At 43.1% G+C, this 22,084-nt stretch overlaps 2 protein-coding genes across 14 annotated transcripts in view; one reads left to right on the top strand and one right to left on the bottom strand.

Annotated features, from left to right (window-relative positions):
* The window catches only part of LOC138112768 (uncharacterized), a 212,212-nt gene that overhangs the window by 75,981 nt on the left and 114,147 nt on the right, over nt 1-22,084 (bottom strand). The gene's annotated exons all lie outside the window — the stretch shown is intronic.
* PAX2 (paired box 2) overlaps nt 1-22,084 on the top strand; it is a 105,669-nt gene that overhangs the window by 70,271 nt on the left and 13,314 nt on the right. For 8 of the 13 annotated variants that reach the window (XM_069019493.1, XM_069019496.1, XM_069019495.1 and 5 more), the window contains 4 exons: nt 1,531-1,706; nt 3,546-3,672; nt 15,979-16,188; nt 19,888-19,989. In XM_069019493.1, the coding sequence (XP_068875594.1) occupies nt 1,531-1,706; nt 3,546-3,672; nt 15,979-16,188; nt 19,888-19,989 (615 nt within the window). Of the gene's footprint in view, nt 1-1,530; nt 1,707-3,545; nt 3,673-6,069; nt 6,168-15,978; nt 16,189-19,887; nt 19,990-22,084 lie in introns of those variants that run through there. The other 5 variants (XM_069019498.1, XM_069019501.1, XM_069019499.1 and 2 more) reach the window with 3 other exon arrangements.

The following is a 22,084-nucleotide window of genomic DNA, read 5'->3' as shown; positions in this document are numbered from 1 at the left end:
TAGTCAGGGTGATAGGGCAGTCAGACTTGTGTCTGATGAAGCCCAGTAGGTAGGGATTCAGGTGGGGAAGGAGAGTATGGAGGTATATCAGCATGGATGATGCAGAGAATTATAACCAGGCCTAACCTATATATATATATAACCTATATATAACCTAACCGAAGTTAGGCTGAGATGTGACAGCAGAAAGATACTCAGCACAGTTGGAGGAGATTATAATGAGCAGATTTGCCTCAGATGAGATGAGGGATTATGACAGAGGAAGATTCACTTCAGCTGGGACAGGAGGTTATAACAGACAGACTCACCTTGGATGTGACAGATGCTAATAGCAGGAGACTCACTGGAGATAAAAAGGGGTTATAACAGAGAAAAATGCACCTCATCTGAGTTGGGAGATAACAGGGGAAAAAAACCCAAACCAAACCCATATAGGTGATCAGATGGTTTATCACAGGAAAAGATTCACTTTGGATGGGGCAGGGCATTTATAACAGACTCACAGCAGAGGGGATGAGTGGGCTATAAGAGATGTGGGATGGCACAACAGAAATAGAGACACCCTGGAACATGGCAGGAGACACTGCTGTGAAATTGGACTGTGTCAGAGGGCTGTTGTAGGGACAGAGATGCACTTATAGGGAAGCTTCTACCAGAAGGCAGCTATATTCCTCGTAAGAACAAAGGAATACCAGGAAGGCTGATTCCCACTGAGCAGGACTAGGTTTCATAACACAATAATTCATTTTGGATAATAAGGGAGACTGGCAGAGACAAAGATTCATCTCATTTTGGAGGGAGTTTTATAACAGAGATATAGGTCATGATAAATCACAAACTACACATAGGTGAATGGGACAGAAACCAACATTTTTTGGATGGGACAGCTGCCCCACAGGGAGAGATTGGTCTGTGGTGAAACATGGAGTCAGAAACCAGATTTTCCTGTTATCTAAGGGGGATGAAAGACTCATCTAGGACATGATCAGATGAGAAGGAAATTATAGGAGTGATAGCTGCTCATGGGACTGGGGAGCTATGACAGAGACTGGCTCCCCTCCAAGCTGTAAGAGAGACTTTTTCCCATTGCAGGCTTCCTCAGTCGTCTCCAGTACAGACCATCCTCAGCACTCTTGTTTCTCTGTGAACTGCCTCTCCAGTGGTCTTCTAGCGATGCTAATCGCTTTGCTTTGCTCCCATTTTATGCTCAGCAGTGGAGATTTGGCAATTTTTAACACCGAAAATCAGCGGAACCGAAACTCATCTCTGAGCTAAGCACCATTCTCCACAGCCTCACTCATCCTGGGCAGGAGAGTCCCACAGAACCCACTGGAGCAGCCTGGCCACTCCATCAGAGAGGAGGGGGCTCCTCTTGGATCCCTGCAGCCTCCTCTTCCCTCAGGAGTGGCACAGCTACCTGGGTGGAGGCAGAGAGCCTCATTCTTTCTCACTCCATCCTTGTCCTGCATCCATTACCAGTTCAAGCCAGGGTGGTGCTAACTCCCTGTTTTCTCTGTCTGTGCCCTGCAGATGTATCCGAGGGCTCAGTTCCCAATGGAGATTCCCAGAGCAGCGTGGACAGTTTGCGGAAGCACCTTCGTGGCGACACTTTCACCCAGCAGCAGCTGGAAGCTTTAGATCGAGTTTTTGAGCGTCCTTCTTACCCTGACGTCTTTCAAACATCAGAGCACATCAAATCTGAGCAGGTGAGGGCTTGGCCTGGTAATGGGAACCCACAGGCACTGAGAGGATGATGGCAGGGAGATTCCCTCACCAAAATCCCTCTCCCCCTCTCCACCCCTTGTTCTGACACTGACCTGTTAGTGCACGTACCTTTTACAGCTCTGTCTAGTTGTAACTATATCACTGTGCTGATACTCGTGTATACACAAGCTTTACCTCCTCTCGTGAACTGGCTGTATACATGCACACTGTGCTCTCCTCTGTCCCCATGACATCTTTTCCTTCTGCACACACATCTGTCTGTATGCAAGCCTGTTCTTGCCATGAACATGCCTACACCCCCATGCATGTTCACTGGCATGCAGCACTGCACAGAAACTCTGCACACTGAGATCCCACTGGTGACCAGCGAGCCACAGGGTTTGGTTTTAATGGATCATTTTCCTTCATGGCCCAATGCTGAGACTTGACTCCCATCTCCAACATAGTTTTCCACACTTCTGCAGCTCTGCCCACCTTTTCTTTACTCCCCCACTCTCCCGGCCTTTTATCCCAAAAGCTGTTTGTCTTAATAAAATGAAAATCAAAAGTCTTTTTAAACCGCCCCAAGCCATAAACCAACAAAGGAAGAGAAGGAGAGGCTGGCTGTGGACTCCCTTCATCCCAGAGTCCCTGGGTTTATTACAATGAATAACCTTTATTTACTTTCATTAGACTATTAAGCACCAGCACAGTCATTTTTCCCCCTGAAACTCTGAGCAGGGCCCATAAAGCAAATCCAAAGCCTAATTGAGTTCATTTTAATTTCTCTCCGATCACAGCGAATTACTCTGGTGATAAATCAGGGGGCAGGCTCACCCCCAGTAGAAGGCCTAATTTGCAGCTAATTACAAAACTGATTTCTACAGGAAGATCAATACAAGAAGGAATTGGAAATGACTAGGCAGTCCTAGCCAAGCAGGGACAGGGGCGGGGAGGGGGCAGCATGCGTGGAGCCTGCTGGAGGAGGGGAAGATGTGGGGAGGGGGTTGGGGAAGTGCATGGAAAAAAACGGAGGAGAAAGAGCAGAAAATCAGTTTTAATTTAACGTAATATTAATCAGAGCAACTTTTCCTGCTGTTTTGTAGCCTTCCTGGTTTCTCCAGCTCCCGCGTCTGGTCTGGAGGCTGCCACAATAAAAAGGCAATTACCAGAGCCTTTCGGACAGGACACCCTTTCAGATTCAATGGCTCTCCCCCTCCCACCCTTCTGTTAGCCATGTGGCTCCCCCCTCCCCAATTTCATACCCCAATGCACAGAGTGACAGAGGCAGCGGATGAGGCTTTGTTTCTAAAAAGCTAGGACAGAGGTAACAGTGGAGGGGAGGCAAGCGACCCAGGCAGAGACCCTGGCGACAGTGGGCTACCACTGGCTGCTTCCTACAGCCCGCCTGTCCTAGTCATGTCATTGTAGTCCTATGCCCCAGCTGTCCTTGTCACCAGGGCAAAACACCTCCCACCTCCACTCAGCCAAGAGGAGGGGATGTGGATTTCCCCTTTCTTTTCCCCTGGGCAGACACAGACAGCCATCCCCATCCCCACAGCACTGAACGAAGGCTCAGCCATACCACAGATAACAGGCCAGATTCCTCACCCCTCTTCCCCTTCACAGCATCAAGCAGGCGGGTGGGACAGTTCATCCTAGGATGCCCTGCCCTCATCCTCCTCAACCCTCTTGTCACTTCATCTTCTCCATTTCCTCCTCCTCCTCCTCTTCCATCTGTGCAGGGGTTTGCATCTCTACTCTTCCTCCCCCCCATCTGTACACCCTTCCCTTTCTCCCATCGCATCAATAGCGAGCTGTCTTTCTCCTCTCTTCCCCAGGGTAATGAGTACTCCCTCCCAGCTCTGACCCCTGGTCTCGATGAAGTCAAATCAAGTCTATCCACCTCTGCTAACCCAGACCTGGGGACAAATGTGTCAGGACCCCAGACGTACCCTGTGGTGACCGGTAAGCTGCCTGACCAAACAGCAAAACCAAGCTTTTTATTTATTTCCCTCATCACCATTAGCTTCTGCTTTTTCTGCTAATGCAAGATATCCCTCTGTGGCAAACAAGGACAGAGACAGAAAGACTGTGGAGAACATAAGAGCTCAAAAGAAGTTTGAAATTCAGAGTGTTGGCAGTTTGGGGTACACTTAGATGTGTCCAGGTGTGACTCAAAGACAGGCAAACCCAGATGTGAATCACGAACTTGTGTGCCCAGATGGGACTTAGGGTTGGATGCTAGTGGAGGACAAATATGTCCAAATATGCACTGTGATTTTTTCCTTTGTATCTGAGAACAGGGTCATAGCTTACCCATTATCTCCACTTGGTTTTCTTTTGGAGAAATAATAGTTTAAGTTTTATTCAGCCCTGGCATTTTGAAGGGGCATTTGCAAATTAAATACCAAGATCTGCTGAACTGTGAATGCTAAACTCCCCCCTGCTTAAGCCCATGAGTCTCTAATGAAAGCTGGCAAAAAAATTTGTTCACAGCCTTTCCTCATGTGTGGGTACATATAAACTCAGATGTGTCTGGGAGAGTAGAAACTGTGAGCAAGCACGTGACGGACAAATCTGGATGCAGAGAAATAGGAGGCAATCTCTGTGCAGATGCATCACTGAAACTTCCTTTTTGCTGGTGGCACATGCAGAACCTGAGTGGCACAGCTTGGCCTGGGACCACAGGTCACTCCCACACTGTCCTGATACTGGTGTTAGACTGCCCGGTCCCGTGTGTGTCTAGAGCCATAAGGAAGTATTCTGATGCCACGGCCCTTCTTCTCAAGGCTTTAGTTGCCATCTGTGGCTGCTCACACAGCTACTATAGACTTGAACATCTCCTCCTGGGTAGCTAAAGTGGCTGCAAGGCTCAAGTGACTTGCCCCTGTTTGGTATATCCCCCTTTCTTGACAACTTTCTAGCCCCTCTAGAAACCTCACGGCAAAAGTTGAGAAACAACTCAAGACAAAGAGGTCTCAGTCCTGTTAGCAAGGGAAGAAGCTTCTTGTCCCTTGACCAAAACAGTCCTCTGATGGCACAGAATCAAGAGCACTGGAGTTTGTATCTCATTTTTCTCTTGCAGAAGCCCCAGCTAATAGTCCCCAATGTCAAAGCAGCTCATGGCTGAGGCAGGCTTGCTTGTTCAGCAAACACTGACCAAGAGCATATTGTTGCATGCAACTTCTGGCTACCAAGAACTTTGGGACCAGGCAGGATTAGTAACAGTTAACTGAAACACAGAGAATATCCAGTGTGAGGTCTGCAAAATCTCTTGGAGAACATGGGAGATGAACTACATTATTCAGGAAGTGTCTAGAAAGCATGACATCCCCAGACCTTTTTCACGGCTTTTACAGCTATCAGGCTTGAGTCAGTATCCTTGTATCCGTGCAGTTTCTTAGCCAACCAGAAAAAAAAAAACAGCTTAGCTGTGGCAAAAGTGTTTTACTTTTCTTTGTATTTGCAAAACTCAGCTGGCGTTCATCTACTGTTCAGCAGATCCACATCTCTTACAGGAAATATCTTCTTGTCTTTGGGGAGCAAAGCCAGTAGGAGAGCAAGGCAAATCCCCACAGCTGAATGCAAAGGTGACGTGTCTACAGTCAGAGTTTAAGATTCAAAAGGACCATGAAAATAATTCTTTTTAGTCCTTTTGCCTAAGCGAAGATGGTGCATTCCAGCCTGTTAACGTGAGAGCAGGCTTCCTGAAGGCTGGGACACTACACAAGCCTTGGACATGACTCTCACAAGGGCACAGCAGGAGACAGATTTGGTCTCACAGAAGAGACTATAGGCCAAGACAAAAAATTTTCTTCATGTCCCCCCCAACCTGTGCCACCCCTACTCTGTTCCCTGCCACACTCCCAGCTCAGCTTGAGAATATCCCCATCTGATCCATCTGGATCCAAGAGTGAGAAAAGTTCATTTCAGACCCAGCTTGACATTCCCAGGTGGCAACTTAGCACTAACATCTCAATCTGTATGCGACATTTCAATCAGTGCAGAGTAACAAAAGCAGAACTATTAGCACTGGGAGCTGTTCACTGGTTGTAATGATGGAGAAACTCAGAAACTGGAAATGAAAAGGGGAAGAAAAAGCCCCTCAACACCCTGAAAGGCATCAAGGGAAGAAGGGCGGAGAATTTTTCCTCTACACTTAGGCCAGGATCCAATGTTTGGATTAATGGTGCCATTACCCAAGAAAAGACTTCAGATAATGCTCATTCTTAAAATGTTTTTGCTGGCAATTAAATGGTTGCAGGTATTGATCTCCATTGATCTGATGTTCTCAATTTGCATAATCTATTAAAGATGAATGATTCATGATATGTTTGCTATGGGGCTGGGCAATGCTTTCAGGAAGGACCAGAGAGGTGAGGAACTCAGTGCTGCCTCCTGATCTACCCCAGCTAGGAAATTAAAGAAGAGGCATGCAGATTTCTTTGGTATCACCCAGATCCTGCTCCCAGGAAGGGATATTGGAGTAATAGTGAGTATTGAATTGCTGGCTGCCTCTTTTGCTGCTATGGTGTCATCCTCAGAATGCCTCTTACTTTTGTCCCAGGGCAGTCTGTGAATCCAGGTGATACCTGAAACAAATGTGAAACAAATCTACCCATTCAGGGTACAAATTCTGTGTGCAGTCACTTCACAATGTAAGATTTAGAGCTTCAGTCTACAAGCAAATCTCCCCAGGTTAGTCTTCCCAGACAGAAGAAAATATCGCTAGGTCTTTCCAAACCAAAGCTGTATGACACTAGATTCTTGTCCTTTCTGAAGACTTAAGAGAAAGTTCTTCTCTCTGGCTCATGACTAACTGTCCTCAGCAAGCTCTTTCAGTTCACACCATTCTGAGAACACACCCCTCCAAAAGCCATCAGAACCTCAACAATATGTAGCTACCTAAGATTTTGAAATGTAGCGAGATCGTTAAGGAACAGTGTTACTGAAATCCCTTTATCTGGGGACTTGTCTGGGGGCTTCTTGGAACTGAAGAGCTGAAAATGCTGCAAAACAGGCAGCCACCACTTCAACGTGCCAGAAAGTCTTCCCCAAAGTCCTGGGCATCTATTCAAAGACACAGCTTAGCACCACAGCTATGTACAGCCCAGCCTTACCTAGTACTGCCAATATCAAACACTCCCCTTCAGACAATTATTCTACTAACATGTCTTAGATGGCTCATTTCTTACTCATGTCTCCTAAAGCATTTTTTTGCTGTGGAGCAGACAGGTCATCTTATTTCTCCCTATTAAGTACATGCAAGGAATTTTGAGTTGACACTTAGGGACTAGCTGGACCCTAGGCTAGGAAACATACTCTGCTGTCCTGCATATGGAACAGACAATGCAGAAATTTTCAACTTCCTTGTGACAATGCAGAAAGAGAAAGCTCTTAAGAGTTACTTGAGAACACCGCCTCATGTCTTTCTGCACACACAGGCCAGCAGACCAGCTACATCTTGCCTTGATGTTGCATGGCTCTCAAAGCTGGATTGGTGTAGATCCCTCACAGTTTCTTGGACAGTATCTTTGGTCAGAATTTGTAGAAGCAAAGATCCAAGCTTGAACATACCATGATAAAGCAAGTACATGCAGTTGAACACTGTTCCAAGAATTTTGTTGTTCAGAGTTGTTCTACTTCAATTATGTCTCTTGAAGGCAAACAGTCAAAGCAGATGAGCATAAATCTCTACAGGACTAGGTAAAACCAGAAAACCTCAATAGCTTTCCTTTATTCACTCATTTCCATGGATCTTTGAGTTTGGAAGGTACTCAATAGCTAGGTAGGTACTCAACAGCCAAGAGAGGAGTGGAGAAGAACCTCAAGATTTTGGCACTAGCAATAGGAATACTTTAAAAGCACAAGGATGTTCACAGAAGCCTTGAATCAAGAAGAGAACAAAGGTTAAGATCTGTCTTTAAGCACCACCAGAAGTCACAGCTTCTGGAATAGTCGTGCAAAGAAGTGAGATGTCTTCAAAGCAGGTTCTGGGGACTTAGATTAATCGTTTGGGAACAGAGCCCTTTCCAACTCAATTATCTAGCCCAGGAGTTACCCAACAGAAAGGCAGTACTACAGCACGATGGACCTTTCATGTATGGCTTGAAACTTGCTTGTTAACTACTAAAGGGGAGGGTTTACCTACTGGATGGGTCATAAATTTTACAGGAAAGGTGAAGAAAAATTTCCTTTAGTTGAATCCCAGAAGTTTTAACTAAATAGACCTTGTTTGTGAGCCCACTACAATCCATGAGATGTACAAAGAAAAAGTAAAGGTAAAAGACAAGATGAAAAAAACCCCATCACTCCAGGAACTTCTATGGTGACTGAAATGGGAGTACGTGTCCCCTTCTCTTCCTGTGAGGAGGTTTATGAGTGCTTCTCTGCTACAGTTAGCACCTATTAACAGGAATACAGAACTTTTAAAGTCATCACCACCCACACCAAAACACCTACCATGTACTATATGGAAAATGTTTCCTTCTCTCTGGGAAATTTTTTTTTTTTTCCTAAAGCAACAAATATCATCCAGGGTGAGAAATCCTGATGACAACTCACAGTGTATCAAACAAAGGCACCACAAAAGCAAAAAGTTCATGGATTTCACTTTCCTTTAGGCCTCCCCTCTCTGACATGGGATCAGATTTTTTTCAGTTTATTTTTTAAATTCATACATGAACGTATGCAAAAAAGTTGGAATTACTGACTAAAAAGGATACTTGCTATACCTGAAAGACATAAAAAACGTAGTAATCAAACAGCATCTGATTTCTATGAAAGTTTTCAGGAAAGCTGTGATGCCAATCATGGAGAAATCACTGGCTAGACACTTGGATCCAAAATTTTTCTGAAATGCAAAACCATCCTTTGAGAACTTTAGCCTCCTGCCAGGTGAAAAGATACTATTTCCTTCATTTAAAATTAGTGAGTGAACCAAAGAAAATTTTGTTCAGTTCAATAACCTGGTCATTTAAAATGAAGAAACAAACTAGGATTTGAAAAAGCAGGAACATTTGTTTTCCTCAAATTAAGTGAATTAGAGTTGGTATGAAAGGATGAAATCTATAAGTTTTAAAATAGGGTTCTTAAATCAGTCCAACTTCCTCCTTATATCTATCCTTTCCTCCATTTAATAAATAATTTTTTAAGGCAAAACCTGATTAGAAAAGCTTGCTTTTTCTGTTCTAATATATTTAGGAAGTCAGGGAACTTATGGTCATTTTATTTAATTAGCATGAATAATTACAAATACTGTGTTTAATTTAAGTCTAATTTCCATCCAAATATAACTTGACACAGATAACAAGTAAAAAGTTAATAATCTAATAAAATAATAATATGGACTCATTGTTCACTATTTTCCCATGTAATAATATGTGAAGACAAATTATATTAAACAACATAATTGCTTAAATAAATGTGCACATGATGCAGTTCATCTACTTAGCAAAAACTGAAATAACTATGTTTAGGGTAAATTTTGTATTTGTCAAAATATTTGTTACGTCCCATAAAATTCAAGCATGTAGAAAACAGCCTCACAGTGGAAATGTAAAACAAGTTGATCCAGCTTGCTGTTTTAAATCATGACTAAAACTGACCATTACATTCAGTTGTACTTATAATGTTATGGTGAGAGCAGAAGCATTTCCTTCCCCTTTTCCTTGTTTGTACTGGTGAAAAATTCTTGTCTTACTCCAGTCTAATTTAGCCTCTGATACCAGTGAGCAATGGCCCTGGCCAGGGCTTGACTAAGCTGACTTAAGAAAACCTCTTTAGCAAACTGCTGTGGGGGCCCAAGTTGGCTTTGGTGATGGCAGATCCCACAGATGCTGACCCCGCTCAGCAGCACAGCAGCATGGCTGCAGTCAAGCAGCCTCTTAGGCACACCTCTGGATGCTCCAATGCCATGAGAATGGAATATGATAATCATTCATGCGACTGCTACAAGGTTCTTACTATCCTGCCTTACTAAAATGAAGGTCATATTTTCTGTGAGCAAGCCTCTCATATTTAAGATGAGGAACTGGCAAAAGCAGACGTCCACAGGACCTCCAAGTTTAATCAACTGTTTCCCCTCCTTAAGAAGAGATAATATCTTCTTATCTAGTCAAGGAATTTGTAAAAGCAAAAGGTGTTACTATTCTTCTCTGGGACCAAATGGCTGAGAGTGATAGATGGTCAGATGAATGATCCCTGGAACAGACAGGAATGGGGGGGTAGAGGGGAAGGAATCACTTAAACTATTTATATGCATTCAGTGGGATTTTCACTGACAGTAACTTTATGATGCTGAAGAAAGCAGCTGGTGGGCTTTAAAGGCATATTCAACTAAAGAACACAGAAATGGATGGACCCAAAAGAAATAATATCTTTGCTTTCCTTAAATTAGTATTTAAGTGAACAATAGCAGTGAGTGAAAATAATGTTATATAATGACAATGGCAGTGAATTGGCATTCCCAGTCCAATTTTCTTCAGCAAGAGGACAGCATTGCAGGCTGCCACACTCTATGGTGCTGGACAAAAGGGGACTTTTTAAAAGAAAATAATTGTATTGTATTGTCTTTCCAGAAATTCAAGTTTTGCCTTTTCTTCTGAGGTTAAATGAAGGATCCAAGAAGTACAACTTTGATAAAAATTCTTATGATGTAGATATTTGCCCAGTGTAGCGAAGACTGTGCTTTATAACTGGGTTAAGCAGACATTAATAACTTTTGATGTCCATCAGCTGTACTGGAATTAATCAGAATTTCTCTTCACTTCTTGTACAACCAAAATTGCCCACTGCAGTCTTTCAGAGAACTAGAGAGACTGGAGTAATCTTTTTCCCATCTTTTTAAGTTTAGGACCGCTGTGGGTTACCAAGGAAGATCTATCCTATCTTGTGATCAGTAAAATACCATTATGATGAAACCTTGGAGTTACCTGTGATGAGGACTGCATGAAAAACTAACAGGTTCTAATTGCATTGCCCAGTACATATTTCAAAAGCATCTTGTTTAAGAGGTAACATTCAAGTCCCAAACCAACAAGGAATAAGCACATTACATTTCAAGACAGGCAGAACTTGCCAAATCCAATGGGCTGGGACTCAAGAAAGGGGACAGGATAAACTCCACTGAATTTCTCTTTGCCAAGTGCACAAGTTGCATACACATCTTTCTCCCCTCCATGCAGGACTTTAAAGCATATCTTCCTTCTTCAGGTCCATCTCTAAACAAATGTACTGAGAGCCATATGAAATAGACTTCAGTGGAGTTCTCAAGTGATTAAGTGATCAAGTAGCTTCAAAGAGTAAGTCCAGATCACAGGTCTACTGGAAGCTCCATGTTTAACTCTATATGAAGACTATATAATTTTCTCTTCAAAGTAACATTCAGAGTTAGCAGGTCAGTTTACTTGGAAAGCATCAGTTGATCAGATCAGACACAAAACCTAGATTTATAACATTCAGTTTAATGAAAAAAATAAGGCAAATAGATTACAAAATTTGACATGGAATGTGATGTCACAACAGCTTTGACTCTTAGGGGAAAGCAATCCAAGGTTGTTTCTTTAAACATGTACTCAACAATGTAATGGGCTAAGAAAAGGGATTAATGTGTGCAGAAACAGAAAATAAACCTGAACATACAAGGCTCACTCTCTAGTCAGTAGGAAGACAAGAAAGGTATAATGAGAAGTAGGCTAATCTTGGCACGCTTTTAAGTTCTTCTAGCAAAGGTCTGTTATGATCAGAGAAGGGAAGACAGTCTTTATTTTCAGTGCAACTTACAAAACACTCTTGCAACAGAAAACCTAGGAAACTAAGAATAGAAAAAGTGGTTCTTCTGACATGACAGTAAGCAAAAGTAAACAATATGCTGTGTCAGTCATGTCTGGTCTTTTGTATGGCTTTTGGAACTGGAGGCAAGATTCCCATGTAGGAGAAAGTGATGTGACTCCACAGCCTATAGTGTAAACTCACCAGTCCATGAGTTCTGAGGACCCAGTCCCATTCTGTTTACCACAATGAAACTTCTCGAAGGAATAGAGAACACAAATACAGAAAAAGATGTTTCAGAGGTGGGTACAAGGATAGAATTCACCTGAGATAAGATTCAGCTTTGGCACAGGGTTCCGACACGAACTTGAATATTCTTCTCTGGGCTCAGTTCTTCACAGATAAATGAGTGACCTCTAAGTGATGCTGTAAGGATATGGGTTCTAAAGTGTGGGGCACTGGGGTCATACAAATATTTGATAGAGACCTCAGGAAAAGACAAAGAGCAGGAAACATTGTCAAAATGGTAAACAGTGTTGAGTGGGTGTGTAAAAGCCATCCCTCATGCATGGATGTGCCATTTTGGTATTCTTTGTGTACTGTAATGAAAAGGAGCACTGGATGCAGATAGCTTATCCTCCAGGAAGCCAGCAATGAAAAACAAGCAGCTTATCTAGTCCTGCAACCTCCCCCTTCCCCGCTTCCCTTCCCTTCAGCACGAGAGAGCATGATAAAAGCTGAGATGAGTCTCCATAGGAACCCAAAGCTGTGAATCTTCCTCTCACTGTCTGCCCAAAATCCCTTCATTTGCAGTGGGAATTTAGGCTAGAGATCACCAGTTCTTGCTCTTTGCCAAAATAACAGAGGAGAGGGTTAGAACGGAAGAAAAACAACCATAACACAGCAAGTACAGTCAGAAAGAGAGGAGTAGGTGATGCACAAAATGTTGTTCTCTGCTGTGTTTCCACCTATATCCCCACCCTGTTGACTTTCAAGTTACCCCCACCATGACAGTGGGCAATTTTTTTTTTGTCGCCTACAAACAAGGATACTGCTTGCCTTTTAGAAGAAGAAAGGAGACTGGGGCAGGAATAGATTTCTGCTGCTTTGGAAAGGGGTTGCAAACTCATTCCATTTCCCCCCCATTTGATTACAGGTTGGTATTCCAGCCTTAGGAGCAAGACATACCTTGGCATTTGCTTAAGGAGCCTTAGAAAGGAACACTCCTCAACACAACATAGACAAGCCAGTATGGCACTGCTCCACAGCTTGCTGGCAGTAGCAGGACTTCTGATAGGCAGGGGCAAGTTCTCCATCACAAATATGAAAGAATTAGAGAATGGAAAAATCAAAATTGAAAACATAAAAGATGCAGCTGAAGTTTGAGGTGGTTAAAATGAAAAATGGGACTGTGCCATTCACAGGTGGAGAGATAGATCAATCAATTGATTTTGTATACAGTGACATGCTTTGGAGCTATAATTCACTGCTGGGGCAATTATTCCAGCATAGCAGTGGCAGGAGTTATACCAGAGACAGAATTCTGGTGCTTTTAGTCAGTGGAGAGTTGGACAACAAAGGAGTAAAAAATGGTAAATGCCATCCATCAGTAAAGATACATGGGATATAAATTATGTCTGTGCAGTTGCAGAGTGTAGAGGGAAAGATAGACAGACAGATAAATAGACACATAAAAGTCTGAGTTTTGGTTGTGCAATCATTCGCTGTCTGACCTTATCCTCGCCTCCTTTCCACTATTCTTAGAGAGAAGAGTGTTTAGCATTATTGTGTTCAAGTCTCTTTGCCATGTTACTGTTGACTTCTTTATCCCCCCACACACTGAGTAAGTGGTGATGCCTCTGGAAGGTGCAAGGAATTTTTCTTCATAAGCCTTGATGTGTTCAAGAGAGGGCTGGGCTCATCTCCACTGTGAGTCTGACAGGGGTTTTAACAGCCTCACAACATCGGGACAAATAGCTCCTGGTCCCTTAACCCTTCCCAGCTTTGCAAGGCAAGGCCTAGCACTGTTGTTCCCATTGCAAGGGCTTTACACAGTCTTTCAGGCTGAAATCCTCTCTGTGGTGGCTGGGCAGAGCGGAAATCCAGGGGCTGGATCAGATTGGCCTAATGCTACAGCAGCTTAAGCAGTCTGTTTTACCAGAGATTATGGTTTCACTTACACAGAGCGCCTGAAAAATGCTGCGGTTTAGGAAGGATTATAGCTGAAAATTCCATGCTTTAAAAGAGAAATAAAGCAGGGGAGGGACTAAGAAACCCAATGTGCCTGGGGGCTGTGCAAACAGGATTAACCCCTGCCCATAGCACCTCTTGCTTCTGCCCACCCACGCTTCCATGTCCACCTTACTCTCTGCCCTTTCCTCCTCAGCAGCTCCCCACACCTGCTGTCTCGGAAAATGCCCAGGACCGAAGTGTCCCTACTTTATTTATGTATCACTGTCAAATGGATTTCTTGAAAAATATCACTTCACTTGCAGCCTGTGAAAGCCCAGGGAACTTTTGGCCCTCTGCCTGCAGATAGGTCTCTACATCCAAATTATCTTGTATCAACATTATTTGGATAAAGGCTTCAAGCCCTCCCAGAATGCTGGTGATGACTCTGCCTGTCTGGTCTGAAAGTAAATCTGTGCACTCCTTTCCATCTGATGAGAGAAGATGCAGGAGAAAAATAGCTTGGGGGGTTCTCGATCTGCAGAGACTGGCTCTGGCATATGAAGTCTCCACTAGTGGGATAGTAGGACAGTGTATGGTTGTAAAAAGCAGAAGCTGGGTGCTGATGTGCTGCCTACTCTGGGGACTTTAATTAACTGTACAACAAAATCCAGATACTCCAACTTCTGTTCCCCATATCCTCCACAAAAGGTCCTTGCCAAACAGAGCTTCCTAGCAAAGAAGGGAAAAGAAATTACAATCCTCACTTAGCATACCACAGACTTGAGGAACTGTATCCCTTTTATCCAGGACTGATTCTTCCCAATTAATTGAAACTTTCCTGCAAAGAAGTCTTGGGGATCAGAGACCTGTGCTGGCCATCCATGTTAGAAGTACTTGGAGGAGAACACAGATGGCAAACTATCATTTCTGCCAGGTAGCAAATCTTTAGGAAACAAATGTCTCAGGATAAACAGCATTCGCAGAGAGAAATTGCCCAGCCCTTTATTGTCTAGGTGAGCACTACAGCCTCAAGGCAACAAGGTGCCGAAAATTAATTAAGCCAGTTCTACATTAATGAAGTCAGATTTATGACCTAATTATATGTCGTATTTCTATTTCTCTGTATAAATCAAAACCACCAGAACTAACTTATTTCATAGGCTATTGGCAATAGTTGTCATCACAGCGGAGAGATGGCTTTCATTTATTGGCTTGAATGTGTTTACCTGAGGATGGATGATTTGCTAGATAATTTGGATTTGATCTGATCACATCATCCATGCTTTGCTTTCAGATGTCCAAATACAGAACTCTATTACTGCTGACACAACAACAGTGGGTGTTCTGGAGTACCCATGCTTTAGGTCACAGAGTTCTCCAATTCCCAAACATCCTACTTGGCAGCCAAGTTAGGAGCAGTTGCAAAGCTGAATCTATTGTGCCTATGAAAATCTGCACATCAAAAATGGAGGCCCAATGCAAACAATGAAAATTAGACCTTTTATAAGTCCCCCACATTCCCTCTCTTCCATTATGTCTCTCTGTCAACGTACCTATCTGGCAAAACTACTCTCTGGGAATAATCAGAGTCAGTCCTGACTGCTTTTATGGTTAAATCTCCAAAATGTGCCACTGTGAAAAAGATCAATTGATTGATCCATCTGTCTATTAATTGCACAGTCCCATTTGTATTTTAACCTCCTCAAACTCTAGCTATACCATTTTTGTCAAACTTTTATGAAATTTGGCTTGAGAAGCTTTGGCCATTAAACCCAGCAATCTGTATAATAGATGTTTATAGCAAGATGCTCTCCTGAGGAAGGTTACCTTGGGTCTGAAGAGAAAAAGCTGTGTAATTCCTTGGGCCCAACTGTGTAAGTGTAGCATCTTCATATGCCCTTGGCCAGCAAGAAAAAGCAGCAGGAAAGGGAGCACAAAAGCTTCAGAGCATTCTTCTTCCCAATCCTATGCTTCTTCCTGTCCTCCCTTTCCTGCATGTTCCCTCCCTCACCTCTCCTCTTCCTGCCTCCCATTCCTCCCCTCTGCCACTGCACTCCATTCCCCTCATCTCCTGCTGCCCTGCAGAGGCATTCCTGCAGTCCGAGCCTAGCCCCCAGGCACATTAACTGCTGTTGTCTCAGCACTGGCTCCTCTGATCTACTCCTAGCCTTTTTATTTTTGTTTTTGTTTTAAAATTAATTTCCCTGTAGATTTTAACCACTCCATTTTCATTTACCCATTTTGTTCTTCCTCTCCTCCCTTCCCCACCCTCCTCTTCCTTCCCCTGTTCCCTTTGTCTGTCTGTGTCCATCCCTTACCCTACCACAGAAAACCTCTCCTCTCCCCTCAGTATAAAGCAAGAGCCTCATGGAGCCTCTCTCACCCCTTTCACCCCCACCACGCCGGTCGGCTCTGGGCAGGCTGATCTTCAGCCCTTCCACATGGCCCTTTCAGACGATGCGTCCACGCCTTGCTACAGTGCCTTCCTTCATCATGGTGCCCACTTTGGGCAGTCCAGCAGCCAGCCTCTGATAGCAGGTAACCGGCCTTGGCCACGAACTGAGTGGGGATGCTGTAGGCAAGGGGTTTAGTTTCGTCTGACGGGGAGGCCAGTAAATGCTGCAAGCTCTTTGAGTGCAAGTGGGAACCAGAGCAACCATGTTCTAGGTCTGCATATGCAGCATATGTTTTCAGCTCCATGAAGAATCAGAAAGTTTTCATGCCTGTCCTTCATTTTTAGAACAAAACAGGAAAAGAAGCTCTAACTACCTAGAAGTCACTGGGTGTCCCAGTTGGATTGGGCTTGGGACTTAGTATAGAATTTCACATACAGCAAAACATCCTGTGTTGCCTCAATTAGCCATCCAATACCCTGAGTACTCAATACCTTGAGTACTGCAGGCGTAGCACACTGTGTGCTAGCCCAAGGCAGATGATAGCAGCGTGAAGATCCCAGCCACCTCCAGGCCTGTCTGGGTTGTTCAGCATGGGTTGTAGCTACTAAGTCAGATAGACATTGGTGAGCACTGCCATAGCCATGCTGTGAGCAGCATTTGAGTCACCGGTTTTGGGAGTGTCAATGTGAGCTGGTGCCTTCACACAGCAGACCAAGCAGTTAAGAAACCCAGCATCATGTCTGAATGTCAAGAGCAGGAAGGATGTGTGAGAGACTATGTTTTACAGTTGAAAGAATACAGAGCTGAGATAGGTAGCCTTCAAGGGAAGAGCAGGAGTGAAGAAATAGGCTGCAGAAGATGGCAGCACTTATGAGCAGCAGGCAGGAGGGGAAGATGGGGAGGAAGGTCAAGTTTCAGGTAGGTAGTAAGGAAAACTCCTGAGAAGGTGACTGAAGCAACATTGCTGCAGAATCCCAGGGGGGACTTGGGTGAAATAGTGGGTATCATTTTAGGTGACCACTGAGCATTTTCCAAAGGATGTAATCTGGGCTCTTTCAGAACAGACAAGTCTTAGTGCAGACCACAGTCCCTAATACTCAAGAAACATATCTTACCTCCGCCTCTTCATGTTCCTATATTATTTTTCTTTTTTGACTTAATATCCTTCCTTTGTCTTGTCATGTGAGATTTCCATTTGTAAACCTCCATGTAGGAAAACAGCAAGTAACAGCAGAGAAGACTTGTGTTCATAACACTGTCTTGGTCCTACCTTACTGCAGCCAGTAAGAGCCTCTGAGTTCTGGGCTCTTCCTAAGCCAAGAAGTCTCCCGACTCTCTCCAACATTACAGATATCTGGGGATACTGTCATATATGACCATCCTCTAGCCTAGAAGGTGCTGTGTTTCTTGAGAGGCACTTGCCTTAGGACTCTTATAGGGAGCTAGACATGGTACAAAGTGTTCAAAAGCACAAACAATGTCACAGTGATTCAGGTGCTGTTCCTCACTCAGATGGTTCTTGCAGGAGAAGAATGGCTGGAGTTGGAAGCATGTTATGAGCTAGCTTTACCACAGCCCCGCAGTACAAGAATTTAATAATCCTGTCTACCTGTTTGTAATGAGAGGATGTTATGGAAGGGGCCTGTTTGTATGTAACAGCATTTTAAGAGTTTCTCTGTGAGACTCTTACTACTGTTGTTACCGATACAGTACTTGTTTGTTATCTTCTTTTTCAAGACTGGGATTTTGACAGATGATCACTTTCCAACAAATTTTCCATGCTCAGTTTTAAACATCAACCTCTGTGTGCTCATGTCTGAATAAAAACACAGGGGCATATGTGCGCACATCAAGTAGCAGAGTAAGTGTATATGTGTTCCCACCTGAATGGAAGTGTCAAAATGAATAAATTTTGCTTGCAGGTACATAATGTTATCTCTAACTTTTCAGTGATACTGTTTTCTCACTCATCACTTGTTATTTCTCAGGCTAGTCAACAAATGAAACCAAAAGAACAAGAATTTTAAGCATAAAAATTTCTTTCCTTAAACCAAAGTGAGAAAAAAAAAAAACCTACATCTACTAGGTGTTATTCATACTGCTTAACATACAGCTACAAATCACTGAAGAAATAACGGTGATAAAAGAGTAAAAGAGTGTAGAATATTAATCCCTGATACATTATGTATTTATTTTTATTGGTATTGGGGAGTGGCTGGAATATGGCTCAGTTGTTGTCTAAGAGGACGTTAGCTAGGAACATCAGCCACTGATCAGGAACCTCTTCAGGGAGAAAGAATGAACTCGCATTTCTGTTTTCTTGAGTAAATCACCTCAGTAATCTTTAGTCAAGACCTGTGAAAGCAATGACACTAGGTTATCCTACCTCATCCCAGAGAAACTTCCTCCCTTCAGGTTAATGTTCCATGCTTATTAGTTTTTGCTTTGCCTTGTAACTGTTAATTATTTCTGATTCCTCAGCCAAGGTTCATGCTTGTTCCAGGGCCTGCTTTTATCAGTTACCATTCTGCTGGTAGTAGAGCTAAACCAGTGCTGCTTCTTCTTTCACTGGCATATCCCAGCACTGTTCCAGTGATTCCAGTGGTGTTAACGGGCTATATTTAACCTGTCACTCCTAAAGGTGAATCAGACTCTTGCCCTCCAGTTAGAACAGACAGGAGAGACAAAATTTAACAAAAGAACAAAAAATGGCACAAACTTCTTGGTGAGCTACAGTTCATCTAGGGAATGTGAAAGGCTTTAGATGCCTGGAACAGGCTGACATCTCAGTAGGCAGTGTTGGAGGTTGAGTTGTAAATCTCTCAGCAGCTGTGGGGGAAAGATTATCTTAATTTATTTAGCGTTTTGTTTTGTTTTTCTTTGTTTGTTTTGTTTTGCTTTGGCTTGAAACTCCCAGCAGCTTCTGAGATTATTTTAGTTCATTTAAATGCAATAAGCGCTAACAGCAAATGCCCTTCTGGCTGGCCCATTTTCAGGCTAACCAGTCCAAATGAGGAAATGCCTCTGGCATCAACCAAGAAGCCCCCAGCTGCACTTCCTGAGAGGAAAAATAAACTACAATCATTCACCCAGTCCACACCCCTCTTTACTACTTTGGTGGTGAATAGAAATCACAGCTTTAAGTATTACAAACAAAAACTTGTACCTGTGATAAAAAAGAAGTGAGACTCAAACTAATTTGCATGATCCTATTATTACATGTAGTACACCAGCACCTGGAAGGAGTCCAACCAGTACTGGTCTCATGCTAAGCACTGTGCAAATGTACTAAAAGTGTGCCCTTGCACCAAAGAGTTTGCAGCATAAAAAGAAGCACAGAGAGGTAAAGTGACTTTCTTAAAACCCTCAGCAGGTGAATGGCAAAGGTGGGAAGAGAAATAGGCACAGAAAACTCTTGGATCACTTCCCAGTGCCTTGCACATTGATCATGCCCTAAAGCAACATCACCACAGTTTTGGAACTGCATCCACTGCATATATTTGGGACCTCAGCTACTCTGGCAAAGAATATGCTGCCATTCTCTGTGCAGATCAGGGCCATTTTGATTTAGTTAAAATAGATCCAAAATCTACAATGAAACAAACCGAATTCTTTTGAGCCTCATCAAAGCTAAGTTTTAACATTCATCCTTACAGCGCAAGATCAAAAGTGCCCCAATTTTCACCCAGAATTTTCAGCGGGTGGACAGAACTCATGTAAGAGAAGGGGGTGCAGTAGTTGCCTATCAAGTCATGTGACAGTGGGACAAAAGGTGATACCAAATCCATATTTAAAGATCTTATCCATATTGATCACCTGTCCCGATTCTCTCCCTTTTCAGGTCGTGATATGGCAAGCACCACCTTGCCTGGCTACCCACCCCACGTTCCCCCAACTGGACAAGGCAGCTACCCAACATCAACTCTTGCAGGAATGGTTCCTGGTAAGTCAGTGCCAACCCTCGGTAATGGTGCACACATGTTTGAACGGTTACCAGCATTGTGCGAGTTTTCACAGCTGGCTTGGCTATTGCTTTGCTGACATGAAGCACTATTCTTTTCATAAAGAAACCATCAGTTACCTATAACCAACGTAGCTTACAACCCTTTTTGTAATGTATCTCTTTCCCCCTAGTAACTGATTCACTGCTGCTATGGGCAGCTAGCTAGCTATAACCTGCGGCAATTAATTGGTAATTAATTAACTCTAGTATTCATTAACTAATATAATTATTTTCCAATGACCTATGCAGATTATTTTGTACTGCTCATGGCTCAAGATACTCACCGATTCACTAACTTAGGGTAACAACTCACCTTATGCCTAAAGCCATGGCATCAAGCTGAATATTATCAACGGTAATTTAATACCTGCAGTATTTGAAGATCCTACTGTCTACATAGCTTAAACTTACGAAGAACTCAGCAATGATTAACAGCATTTCAGGAGAAACTAACTATTCACTTCTAACAACCAACTACTTACCCGCCTCCTGTTTGTAAGATAGTGCCTCCAATCCAAGAAACTATCAACCTACTCCTACATCCAAAGACAAACTGGTTTTTTGCTACCCAATGCTTCGGAGAAATACCTTATCTCAGTATATGGATTCTCCCACTCTTTCAGAAGAAGAGAAGACCATTAACTCTAGGACAATTGAAGAGTTCATTACCTCAGGCTCTATTACCCACTCTCCTCTGATGACAGTTGTCCCCAGTAGATAAATGAAGAGGCAGGATTTTTTTCTCAGACCTGGTAGCTCAGAACTCAGAACTCATCTGCCACTAATTTCTGCTTGTTATGGGCCATGGCTGTGAGTCCTGACGGTTACGGGGCAGATGCACAGCCCATTCTGCAACCTCTGCTTCTGAAGGGATGAGTCCAGAACCAAAGAAGAAAAAAGTTGAGGACAGAAAGCTCTTAAATTACTATCATATGATTTTCCAGGGCTTATGAGTGGAAAGCCTAACTTAACCCTCATTCAGATCTCGGAACACCCAGCTAAATGAACATTAACTTCAGTGAAAATACAACTGATAGGAAATGTTTCCAGGTCAAAGTCTGAACATCTTTAAGTGACAGATCATAGAATGGCTTGAGTTGAAAGGGACCTTAAAGGTCACCTAGTTCCAACCTCCCTGTCACGGGCAGGGACATCTTTACAGGTGGTGCAAAGCCCCATCCAGCATGACTTTGAACACTTTCAGGGATTGGGTATCCACAATTACTCTGGGCAACCTGTTCCAGTGGCAAATTTTAGGGCATGACCTACACTAAATTATTCAGGGAGATGGTTTGGCTTCAGAATCAGAGAACCACTAAGACAATATAAAATCAATTAACACCCCCACACACAACTCCCCCCAGTAACAGTAGGCATATTCAGTTAACAATATTTAGATCAGTTAATGGTCAAAACTTTTAGGAGGTCACAGCATATAGAAATTATTAATAATACCAAAACAGCTGGCTCTTTGAATAGAGACTGTTCAGTGATTGCTATGTATGTTTAATGTCCTCATTACAAGGATGATACTGACTTCTGAACTGGGACAAAAACTTTAAGACTGCAATTATCAGGGGTCACTTATCCAAGAATAGGGTATTTCAGCTCCTTGATGTGGAGGTTGCTTATCTATAAGACAGTCCCAAAAAAAACCCCAGCAATATTCCCCAAAAGAAAAGGAACAGAATTATACAGAAAAAAGTTAAGTTATACTTAAAAGTTAAAAAAAATTATTCCAGTCAAATGGATATCTTTACATTAAATCTGATGTCAACATTCAATCAGAGGAAGTTTTTCCAGTGGCCTATTTGGGCATCCCATAGTAGTTACTGCATCTTTCAACAGAGCATCAGGTTCTGGCTGTTTCAGTCATATCCCACTGATCAGACCCAGCCAGGAAGCCCTTCTCTTCCTGTCTTCTAATGTGACTGAAGCCAACAAGATGGAGATAAAGAGGCTTCCTGGGAAGAAACAGAAGACTTGGCTTTAATGGGTCACACTGCAGATCTCTGCAGCCACTACTCCGTGTCAG

The sequence above is a fragment of the Aphelocoma coerulescens genome, chromosome 6 (genome assembly GCF_041296385.1).
Source record: "Aphelocoma coerulescens isolate FSJ_1873_10779 chromosome 6, UR_Acoe_1.0, whole genome shotgun sequence".
Lineage (NCBI taxonomy): Eukaryota > Metazoa > Chordata > Aves > Passeriformes > Corvidae > Aphelocoma > Aphelocoma coerulescens.
The sequence above is the reverse complement of the archived record's forward strand: the minus strand, read 5'-3'. Positions and strand labels throughout refer to the sequence as shown.